The sequence below is a fragment of the Pinus tabuliformis genome, chromosome Q (assembly GCF_031772625.1).
Source record: "Pinus tabuliformis cultivar Carrire ecotype Pingquan chromosome Q, CPIR1, whole genome shotgun sequence".
NCBI lineage: Eukaryota > Viridiplantae > Streptophyta > Pinopsida > Pinales > Pinaceae > Pinus > Pinus tabuliformis.
In genome coordinates, this window is record NC_142296.1 from 740096391 (window position 1) to 740108311 (window position 11921).

Below are 11921 nucleotides of genomic sequence, written 5' to 3' on the forward strand. Positions count from 1 at the left end.
CTGGCCCACTCTTCATTAGGATGTTGTTGGGTATACGACCAAAGTCCCACATTGACTAGAGGTGGGGAGGATCATGGGTATATAAGGATGGACAAATATCTCCATTGGTATGAGGCCTTTTGGGGTAAGTCCAAAAGCAAATCCATGAGGGCTTAGGCCCAAAGTGGACAATATCATACCATTGTGGAGATATGTGGTGTCCAGAGTCCTTACAAGTGGTATCAGAGCCATGCCCCGAAGTTAGCCAAGTGGATGAATCCTCGGAATATTGAACGAAGGTGGTGGACCCCGGTAATATCATGATGGGATCCATGGATGAGCTCGGTTAGACAGGCGGTGTGCTTCGGATTCTTCATGGATGTGTCCTGGTCCCAACACGGTGAAGAGGAGTTGACCTGGGATAGAGCAAGCTCTCGAGGCAGGTGGTGCTCCATGTAAGGCGTGTGCTTCCAACGCATTGGAGCAGAGAATCCTGGTTGGTAGAGAGTGGACGGATGGATAATCATTTGAGGGGAGGCTCGATGGTCCTTTGTTCGAGGGGAGGATTGTTGGGTATACGACCAAAGTCCCACATTGACTAGAGGTGGGGAGGATCATGGGTATATAAGGATGGACAAATATCTCCATTGGTATGAGGCCTTTTGGGGTAAGTCCAAAAGCAAATCCATGAGGGCTTAGGCCCAAAGTGGACAATATCATACCATTGTGGAGATATGTGGTGTCCAGAGTCCTTACAAGAATAAATACTGAGAGGAATAAATATAAAATTAACCAGCAATAACCATAAACACATAAACACACATGTTTATCCGGGAAAACCCCAAATCCGGGGAAAAACCCAATCATAATGAAATTTCATTATCCTTGGCCAAAACCCAGGCCAATCCGGCCAGTGAGCCTTCACCTCTCACCTCCAGGCCTTTTTATTACAATGAAGTCCTTCCAGCCTTTTATAGGCTCCATTACATATAATACCACGGGCATAATACCATGGGTGCACAATACCATGTGCCCCAAAACCATCACTGTTTACCCTCGTCAACTTTTGACTCTATCCCGAGTCAAGTTTACCTAACAGATGTGAGGAGATATACCAGCCAGTGTGATCAGTTCCAGAGGATGGGGAAGCCTACTCCAAAGGATGAGATGTCCATGCAACCTTAAGTGACCTTTGAGCCATTCGAGAAGTGGGGCATGGACTTTGTGGGTCCTATCAGCCCTCCTTCAAACACTACAACAAAACCAGCGATTTGCGCCAGATTTAGCGCCAGATTTTAGTGCATTTTTTTTGTAATTGTGATGAGCAACCTGGCGCTAAATCTGGCTCTATTGTACAATTTTTAAAGCGTCCTTTTTTGCACCTGATTTTGCATCCTTTTTCACGCTAGATTTTGCATCATTTTTTACACAAAACTATGCATCATTTTTTGCGTCAAATTTTGAACCAAGATTTGCATCTTATTTTATGACAGGTTTTGCTTCTAGTTTTGTGTCATTTTTTGCATCTATTTTTCATTCTCTTTTGCTTCCTATTTTGTGTCATTCTTTGCTTCCATTTTTACACCATCATTTGCATCAAGTTTACACTGTATTTTGAATCCAATTTAACGTCTTTTTATGCATCCATTTTGTGTCAGTTTTTGCATCTAGTCTTACGCCAGGTTTTGTATCTAGTCTTACACTAGTTTTTGCTTCTATTTTTGCACCAGCTTTGGTGCCTATCTTTGCACCATGTGTTGAATTTGATTTAGCACCAAATTTTGCATCCATTTTTGTGCCCATTTTTGCATCTTTTTTTGGACCATTTTTTACATCCACATTTACGTTTGATTTGTCTCCATTTTTCCCATCTCATTTTGCACCATATTTTGCGTCATTTCTTTCATCCAATTTTGCATCATTTTTAACACCATCTCTTGCATCTAATGTTACATCATTTTGAGCATCGAAATTTGCATTTATATTTGCATCTTATGTTGAGTCATGTGTTGTGTCCACCTTTGCATCTTATTTTGTGTCTAATGGTACATTCAATTTAGAGCCATTTTTTACGTCTACTTTTGTATTTGTTTTTGCACCAAGTTTTGCATCCAATTTTAAGCTATTTTATGCCCCTTTTTGCACCATTTTTTTGTGTCTACTTGTGTCCAATGTTGCACCATTATTTACACCGACTTTTTCATCCAATTTTGCATTTTTTTGGTGTCTAGTTTTACATCGTTTTCACCATCCAAATTTGCATCTTTTTTTGCCTCATCTTGTGTCCACATTTGCATATAATTTTGTGTCTAAGTTCGAGCCTAAATTTGCATGTGATTAGGAATCATTTTTTACATCCAATATGGCATCCTTGGTTTCACCTTTTTTCAGCCCCATTTTGCATCTTGTTTTATGTCTTTTCTTACATCTTTTTTTTTTCCTTTTTTGCACCCAAGTTTTCATCCCAAATTTACACCATTATTTGCATCATCATTTGGCATATTAATTTGTAACGTTTTTTGTTTCTTTTTAACGCTCAACTTTGCATCTTATTTTACATCTAGTTGTTGTCTTTTTTTGCATCTAATTTGGTTCCCATTTATGTGTCCTTGTTTTTGCCCAATTTGATATCCTTTTGTATGCCATGTTTTGTTCCCTTCTTTGTGTCAACTATTGCACAATTTTTCACTTCTAATTTAAAACACTTTGTATGTCAATTGTTTGCATTTTGTATTAATTCCTAGTTTAACATCCAATTTTACTTTCAATTTTGCATCCATGGTTACATCTGCATTTGACTTCTTATATAGAGTATATTTTTCTTTACATATATGACCCCCTTTATAGATTCATAGTGAAATATATGATAGTTTCTAAATATCATTAAAGCAGATATCACAATTCAAAATCATTTGTAAAGAAATTGACAACATCCATCCAAAAAAATAACAATGTGTCATTAACAATTTTCAAAACATGTATAAAATAGCAACATAATACTAATAAAATCAGTATTATTTTTAATCAAAACAACTAAAATTCAAATATGATTAACAAATCAAAATATTTCATGAATATCGTTATTCTACGATAAATTAACAACATACATAAATCAAACTCATCGTATGATTACAAAATCAAAATGTCTCATTGATATAGGGTAAATTCACAACACCCATCTAAACATAACAATGTCATTCTACACAATAATTTCTTCATAAAAAACAATGCATGTGCATGCCTAACTACCACCACCAAGATCATCCTCATGATCATCTTGACCATCCTCATTACTCTGATCCACATCATCACCAACACCGCAACTATCATCATCATCTACTCCTTCACCACCATCATCCTTGTCCTCATCCTCATCATCTCCTAATATATGTTGAACATAATTTGGATCATCGTCTTGGCAATCATTACCTATAGCATTCTGACAAAAAAAATCAATATTACATGTTAGTATTAATTACATAACACAACGCATGTTTTTGTTATACAATGTTAACCATAAAATGAGGTAAGATATAATATCTAATAGTACTAAAAAATAAAATGAAAATATGTTTTAAAAGTATATTGGAAATCCAACTAAGATTACATACCATAGAGTCCATCCAAACAACAAATTCAACCCATCTCTTTTGCTGCAGCACCTCCTTTTCCAAATGATTTGGAGGTCTTCAGGGTAAAAATATATATCCCATGGTTTATATTTGGCCTTAAAAAACAGTAGAAAAAAAAAATTTTGAGAACACAGGAGCAAGATGAAAAATGAATTGCATGTCTAAACATTTTGAAGTCTCAAAAAGCATTCATCAACATAGAGAAGACTACAACACTACTCTTCACTTCCAAGTTTTCAACTAATGGATTTAACTGACCAGCAATGTTTTTTGCATGAACCATGCTCAAATGCTCAAGATGAGGTAATGAATGGATGTTATGCGCCTATCTGTGAATTGCAACCACAGGCATACATGTAAGTGCAAATTTGTAAATCTCATACCCAGATTTACCCATCATCAAGCACACAACTTTTGCGGGATCCATTTGACATATCTTATGTTTAAGAAGGAATAACATCCTTGAAGAGACTCATGGCTTTTCTTAGGGAAGGATCTTTGTATGCAGAATCTAGATTAACTCTGAACATTTCAATCAAACTAAGGTAAATGAAAGGCAACAATCCATCGGTCAAACCTCACAGGTTAAAAGCACCCGCTGAGTTTCACACAAATGAGAAAGCCTAAGGGAAAAGATTTGAGACATGCATGCTACATGATTTCATGTAGGATAAGTACCTAAGCTTAAGGCAAAAGATTTGAGACATGCAAATGTATGAAGTACAAGATTCAGATAAAGAGAAAGAAGCTCCTTCATGCCATATTCTCACTGACAATGAATCTCAGATTAGGTACTTATCAAGCATGAAATCATGTTGCATGCCAAGCATGAAATCATGAAGCACACACCATGATAAGATTATCTGACTCCAACTACTGCATCAAGATGAAAAATTCAGCACTCTAGACAGTCACATAAGAATAAAAAAACATTCAAAAGATATGAATGCATATTAGCCACTATAGAGGACCAAAACATAAACTTACGCCATAGACAGTGTGGCTGAACCTTTCCCTGCTTTTGCTTCAACAACTTCAGTTCCTCCATCCTGTGTGCGCTTTGTCAAGGCTTTAATGTCCTCCTCAGACAATACAGAGTTTGGCTTTGGTGTTGCCTAAATTTTTTTATCAAAACAAAAAAGTGTATGTTCCCTTTTTAACTGTATTGAAGGGTAGGTAATTATGATCTCATTTTATCTTTGATAAATTAATTTTCTAATATCCAAGAGTAAAGAAAAAACTCAAGATGAGGATCCAACAAAGTCATATACATGTGAAAAAAGTGGAAGAATTGTAACACCCTCATGTCCACAAGAGTAAAGAAAAAACTCAAGATGAGGATCCAACAAAGTCATATACATGTGAAAAAAGTGGAAGAATTGTAACACCCGCATGTCCACCTACAACAGGAACATCAACTTCTGCAGACAGCATAGGATGACATCAACAACAAACATAAAACTGAGAATTGTATCTAATGTTAAAAAAAGCATGATGTTGGTAAGATCCTGCAGCATATCATGTATTGGGTCTAGCCCAGATGGTTGTGTGCAAAGACTGTTATCCTTCCCACCCGGGTTCAATTCCCTCAAGTGACATCTTGAGCTGACTATATTTCTGATGGCCTTGAGCCCTATGATACCATCCTTGAAATGAGGAGAAGTGCCTGGCATGTTTGCCCAGGATGCATATTTCATGATTAAATTATAAAAAATAAAAATATTTTACAGAATACTAAATATTTGAGAGTAGCTAAGCATAACAAGCCAGAATTTTAAATACCTTGAACAGGAACTCCTGCTTTTGAAGCATAGAACGTCTTTGCGCGGACAACATCAAGAGTAGTAACACCAAAGAGTTTCTTTTCATTATAGGTCCCTGCCTTCTTAAAAACCTCAGCAGCTATTGGTACAGTAGAATTTACAGGATTGCTGATGATATTTACAATTGCCTGCCATGGATATCAAGTCCTCAGCAATGCCATAAAAACCAATTCTAGATGATTTCTTGAATCCAAATATACCATTCCTGATAGAAGGAAAACATTATCCAATACACTCTCCCCCCTCTCCATATCTCTATCTATATAATATGTAACAATATACTATACATACTGTACACACACACACCAGTACATGAACAAAACAATTAATTGTGAAACATACTTCTTTATCTATTAACTTGCCACACTAATGGTAGTACATACTGATTGTATGTAATATATAATGTTATAGAGGATACCTCGTGATCAAGTGGATTTGTGCACTGTTAAATAAAAGACCAAGGATATTTTTTATATTGATATTCATATGCCAATTTTCTCAAAAGTCCAAAAGCTAAGTTACTAACTACAAGAGGAGAAACAAGAATAACAGGGCTTTAACAGTGGCTGCAAACTTGCATTGGACTACACAGCTAATTACTCTTAAGTTCATTTCAATTAGTATTTCCTTCTTATGGGCAAAAGTTAGCTGCAATTTGTCTAAATAAAGAGTCAATAATGAGTCAATCACCTATTCGTTTGACTCAAAGAAGTCTTCAAGCTTCGTTAACCTCTCCAGTAGAATTGATTATATACAAGAACAGTATGTAAATCTAGATCAACAACTTGCTTAAAGATTCTTGCAAATATGTATTTGTATATATTGCCATCTCTATAGATCTCAAACATACAAAGCCTTCGACAAAGCAACTTACAATGAACGTCATGCTTATTTCTATGAAATAGTCAATAAGAAAATCGCATGAAAACAAAAACTTCAAAGAAGATCATAAATCATGACAACTTACCTCTGGGCAGTATTTTGCAATTGCAGAGCAAAGAGATTTAACAAACCCTGCATTGATGTTGAAGAGATCATCACGGGTCATGCCAGGTTTTCGAGGCACACCAGTAGGAATGATCACAACATCTGCATTCTCCAATGCCGTGCCAAGTTGTTCCTCTCCCATATATCCTGCAACCTGCACCCAGGTCACACTGCTGTGAATTACTGACAAGGTCGTGACACAAGCATTATAAAATCAATATGGCAGTACCAAATTAAATGATAAATATGTAGACCAAAAAATAAGAAAAGAAATTATTATCACAAAGTTCCAAAAGAAGTAAAACTTGTTATCCTTGTTCCATGACCCAAGCAATGGTATGTCCTCCTCATAGTGAACAAGAATAGGATTATTTGTATTCTATAGTAAAATCCACCTTTTGGATTTTACCGAGGAGATAGAGCACCAAAAGCAATGATTATGCTCGTAGGAGATTGAAGACCTATACCAACCCACGTTTCAATCAGGGTATAATCTTGTCCAATCCAGGTATACGACATTTCAATCAGGGTATAGTCTTATCCAATCCAGGTATAAAAGTGATGCTGTGATAAATAATTAGCATCTCACAAGCCACTTTAGGGAGTTTATTCAACCTTAGTTTAATTTACGCTGCGAAGACTATTTTGATTTAATCTACTCATGGATAAAGAGGCAAATCTAAATGACCCCAAAAAGGTTGGATATAGAGGCAAATCCAATATGCAGAGGGTCATCAATTCAATCCTCACAAAATAACAAATTGACAATGCAATGAGACTATTCTAACTTCTAAGTAGTCATTAGGCCAAGTATGACTTAGATCCATCAGATCAAAAAGTCCTATTAAGCAGAGGCATATGATCCAGCCGTGGATTCTGCTAAAAATATAGATGCACTTTTCATCAAAAAAATATGAACTACCTCGTCCATTGGGCTGTGGTTTAGTGGCAAGTTGTAGGGTGCTTGTCATGAGGATGACCCAGGTTCAAAACCCAGGAGGCATATTCCCATGATAATGCGGCTGCCCATGTCATTCCAAAATATGAAGTCGGGTTAACGTGATAAACACCAGTTCAATGATAATGCAGAGGTGCTGTTAATGATGACCCCTGTGCTATTGAGGTTTGCACAGATGAGCCCATCTGCAAGTCATGTGTGAATTTGATGAATAGATGCAATTAAGGTGTTTCACCCACGCCAGTCAAAAGGCCTTGACCAAACAAAAACAATAATAGTGAGCCCAACCTCAATTTCAACCTTCTCCTATCAATAGCAAATACTACTACTGCTAATAATAATAATAAGCACAGCCCAAATTTCAATCTAGCCATAAATGTCAGGCAGATTGTAGTCAAGTAGTTAAATCATAGCACTTTCAGTGCCCTCTTAGAAGTATGTTGCGGCATTATCTCACCATCGGAGTTAACTACCATATTGAGATTCAACAGACAAGATCAGGTGCAAATCCTGCATGAAATTGGTGGAATAGAGATTCTATGTTTGTAGCATCTACAATGAGGGCAAAGCCCACTATGTTAACAGAAAGACATTTGCCAACAAGAAAACAATCAAAAATAATAATAATGTAGCCCTCTCAATATCTGCCTCTTTTGAAATGGCCCAAAGAATGTCAAGTATAGTCAAATCCAATATTCACGGTGTACAATACAATCGTTTTAGAATGACAATGCGATGGGCGTTGCTTCAATGGATTGTTGGGCCAAATGTCACCTAGATCCATAAAATTAAAAACCCTAATCGAGTAGGTGCACATGATGCAGCCATGGATTTCCACGAAATAAATATCTAGGTGATTTTTTTCATCAATCAAAATATGCACAAACACATTTACAAACTGACCATGAAAGTGAATTGAGTTGACCATTAACGTGAATTGGGTTGTGTTTAAGAAATTAAATCATTGTGCTTTCAGGGCTCAAACCCACGTTCAAAAGCCCCGGAAGGCATATTTCTTGCAAAAATGTGGCCAAAAGAATAAATTCCACATTCGAAGAATCCCAGAGACCTTGACAGGTTATAGCAGTGGAGTCTAAGCCTGGTATAAGGCCTGGTTCCTTTAAAAAAATAGGCGCTTACCAAAATAAATAAATTATCTGACCATGGACAATATCAGAAACGTAAAATCAAAGAACTAATAACAGGTAAAACACTAACGAAAAGTAGATCCTACCAAGTGGGTCTTCGTACGATCGATCCCAATGGAGATCCCTTGAAACTAAAATCAAAACATCTCTATTGTTCGCAGAGAGAACAGATCCAGCATACAGAGAACGAAAAAAACGCGGTAGGAAAAGAGGAACCCACCTCAGCACGTCTGTTGATGTGGCCGACATCTACAGCCACACCTGGAGTGTCAGCGATATCATAGAGCGCCAACTTTGACACCAGAGGATTGAGTTTCATCAGAAGAGCCAATGGCTGCCCGATAGCCCCAGCAGCTCCCAACACAACAACCTTGCGTGGCGGACTTCCACCACTCGAATAAAACCTTCTCGGCATAACATTAGTTTTGAAAGAAGAAGATGATGCATTCTTCAGTGCAGATCCCACCAATCATCGCATTGCAGAACTCATTTTTGCCGCTGGTAACACTGAAAGAATGCAAGCTGAAGGCAGATGAAGAAGAAGGGGGAGATTCCAGAGCTTAAAGGCCGAATCAATGGAGATGTGTGGATATGACTTTGTTAAAAGGGATTTTAAAGCCTCACGGTACTATGCAGGGCTTTGGTTTAATCTATTTTATTGCGAAATTCTTAGTTATTGACAATCAGACAGCTCGTGATAGAAATCCCTCTTTTGGGGGGACAAGGTTCGGGAATGGAACATCATGTGATCGAAATTTTCAGTTGGTCAAATGTTAATTAAGTTATTATACTAGCATTTGCACCAGATGTTGCAAAGGAAACGCCGTAAGGCATAAATTGAAGAAGGCAAATACAACAAAAAAATACTTTCATAAAGAATAAAAATACTTATAATGAATTTACTATTAGATATTCCTATATATTGCACTATATATTAGCCCCACTAATTGTTTCCATTTCTTAATGTAACCTTTCACCACTATGGTCACTATAATATCAAATACAATATGTGTCTCTTAACCAATGGGTGTCAGATAAAAAGCAGCAGCTGCTCCTAAAATCCCTAAGCTGTTCTTTACCAAAGGCTCCCAATCCAAAGTTCTCCCCACAATTGGAAGTATCCCAAACGAAGCAAATAACAATAGCCACAGAGGAGAAAGAAGAACAGCACAACCCACTGCCATGAACCCTCGCATATTTACAAAGAATATCATCATGATACCAACTGATTATCAAAAGAAAACTGTTAAACTTGGGAAACAGTTTCACCTGACCTTAGCAATAACTTTGTTTTGACTCACAAACTCCAGACAAAAGTGAGTTAGCATATTCAGCTGTCCTGCATAGAACTGGATGTGATAATTTGATTTCCTCCTCTCCTTGCAATTTTGCTAGGATAATTAAGGCAAATTATTAACCCCAACCTTTGTTGCCCCGTGATGTTTGAAGCTGGAAAAAAATGAAGCTTCAAACCTCTTATGCTATACATTTGATCTGTATTCCTCGGTCAGCTTCTGTCATGGTGATCATGTCCCAAGTCCATCATGTCACTGCATTCCTATGAAGTGAATTTGGACATGGATGAAGACCCATCTTATAGATCTTGATGACAAATGAAAAACAAACAAACACAACAAAATTCAAGTGTAGGGAAGCCTTCATATCCCAAGTCCATCATGTCACTGCATTCCTATGAAGTGAATTTGGACATGGATGAAGACCCATCTTATAGATCTTGATGAAAAATGAAAAACAAACAAACACAACAAAATTCAAGTGTAGGGAAGCCTTCATATGGAGAGACTGGCCAGACTACATGACAATTAGTCAGCCCTAAAAGTCTAAACCCCAATGCTTGAAGTTTCCTTCATCTGAAAAAATACGTTCCTTTCATCAATTCATGCTCTTTCAAGAAGCATTTCATGTGCAGTAGGTAATGGGTATTATCTTAATTCTGGATCAAGGAGCCTACATAAGATCCATAATTAGTGAGCTCAAGCCATACTCCTCCATTCCAATATGCAGAATCACTAGCTGCCTCAAACAAGGGCTCTGATGGAACTGGCCATTCTCGAGTTATATTCAAACGATTGTCTTTGACCTTCCACCTTGACACAAGAAGCGAGGCTTGTGACCACCACTTTTAGGTTAAGATCATTCCTGGAGCTATTACTGTTTTCCAGTTAAGAGAAAGGGGTTATACCTACCTGTACAGGATCACTACCCTCAGCTAGCTTCTACTGCTCAATTGCTCTCCACTAATTGGCCTCAGAATACCTGTTGGTATTGCCATTAATGATCCCTTCCTGCAGAGATAGAGAATACGGAGACAAATCATCACAATTAGTGGAATTCAGCATTGGTAACGGTACTTCTGAGATTTGTGTGGGGAGACTTTCAAAGAAGCTGGCATCTATATCTCTGACTGCTCTAGTTAGGGCTTCTGTTCTATTAGGGTTAGTATTAAAATTGAGGCATGTAAAAGTGGGTTTAAAAGAGTTGAGGGCGTTCAGTGAGGAAAGCCAGTTGAGAGGGGATAGGTTGCAGCTACGGGGATCAAAGAATGTCCTTAGAAACTCAGAATCATTGCCATATAGAGCTCTCTGATCTGCCAGCCTTGTGGCAAGAGAAAGACTGTGGATGCCATCATGAGTAGTAGCACTTCCTGCAGGAAGCCCATAGAACATAGAATTTGCATTTTGAGAACGCCCTAGGGGAGCTGAACCGTTTATGTTTAACTCATTAACAGATGTGGAAGCTTTGTTCATTTGAGCACAAGCGTGATCTATTGTTCTATTGGCACGTTTGTTCTTCCGGCACCCACCACCAACAGGAAAGTTGTGCAGAGTGCCTCCTCTAGTCCAATATCTCTTGCATGTCTTGCAGAAATGGCAAGGCTGGGACAAGCTGTAGTTGTTGTAGTAGCAAAAATTGGTGTTGGCTGAATCACAACGAGGGAATTTGAGTGGTTGATCTGGCGGCTGTGGCTGCTTCAATCCACTTTGTTCCATCATTGGCAGAGAACAAGCCGGCAGCATTTCCTCCAGAGGCTTTAGGGTTCTCTTGTGCATGAGACTCTGCACAAAGAATCAAAGGAAATATTGCATCAAATACAAGCATCAATATCTCAGCTACAACTCAAATTTCTAATTATGCCAAAATAAATGAAAGTTTCAGAGTTTATGCTTTTGTGATTCTAATTCATTTGAATTTTATCTCTCTAATAAATCTACTTTTTATTTGTCAACCTTGAAAACTGTGTAACAATAATCTCTATGTGAGGTATCCTAAAGATAAAACTCAATTAAACTTTCCAACCTTGAAAACTTTATCACAATAAATCTCTATGTGATGTATCCTGAAGATAAAACTCAAATAAACAAAAACAATCAAT

The 11921-nt window shown here is 37.5% G+C and overlaps 1 protein-coding gene across 3 annotated transcripts; it reads right to left on the reverse strand.

Annotated features, from left to right (window-relative positions):
• Window positions 1–2995: 2995 nt before the first annotated feature.
• LOC149221661 (malate dehydrogenase, mitochondrial-like) lies at window positions 2996–10002 on the reverse strand. 3 transcript variants are annotated; one of them, XM_089385179.1, is made up of 5 exons: window positions 6402–8640; window positions 4971–5562; window positions 4599–4726; window positions 3591–3706; window positions 2996–3418 (listed from the first exon to the last, which is right to left on the reverse strand). In XM_089385179.1, exons 4-5 carry the CDS (start codon window positions 3600–3602, stop codon window positions 3221–3223), a joined length of 210 nt encoding a protein of 69 aa, XP_089241305.1. In that variant the 5' UTR covers window positions 3603–3706; window positions 4599–4726; window positions 4971–5562; window positions 6402–8640; the 3' UTR covers window positions 2996–3220. The 3 variants fall into 3 exon arrangements, with proteins under 3 accessions (XP_089241305.1, XP_089241303.1, XP_089241304.1); XM_089385177.1 differs by lacking the exon at window positions 2996–3418 and adding an exon at window positions 3870–3940 and having other exon boundaries at window positions 6402–10002; XM_089385178.1 differs by lacking the exon at window positions 2996–3418 and having other exon boundaries at window positions 6402–10002.
• Between the last annotated feature and the right edge of the window lie 1919 nt (window positions 10003–11921).

Bases quoted from the DNA above. Each gene is read 5' to 3' on its own strand.
- LOC149221661 (XM_089385178.1), bottom strand. From the start codon at position 6,563: ATGGGAGAGGAACAACTTGGCACGGCATTGGAGAATGCAGATGTTGTG. The intron at 5,563-6,401 runs GTAAGTTGTCAT...TATCCATGGCAG, and splicing joins TTGCAAAATACTGCCCAGAG to GCAATTGTAAATATCATCAG.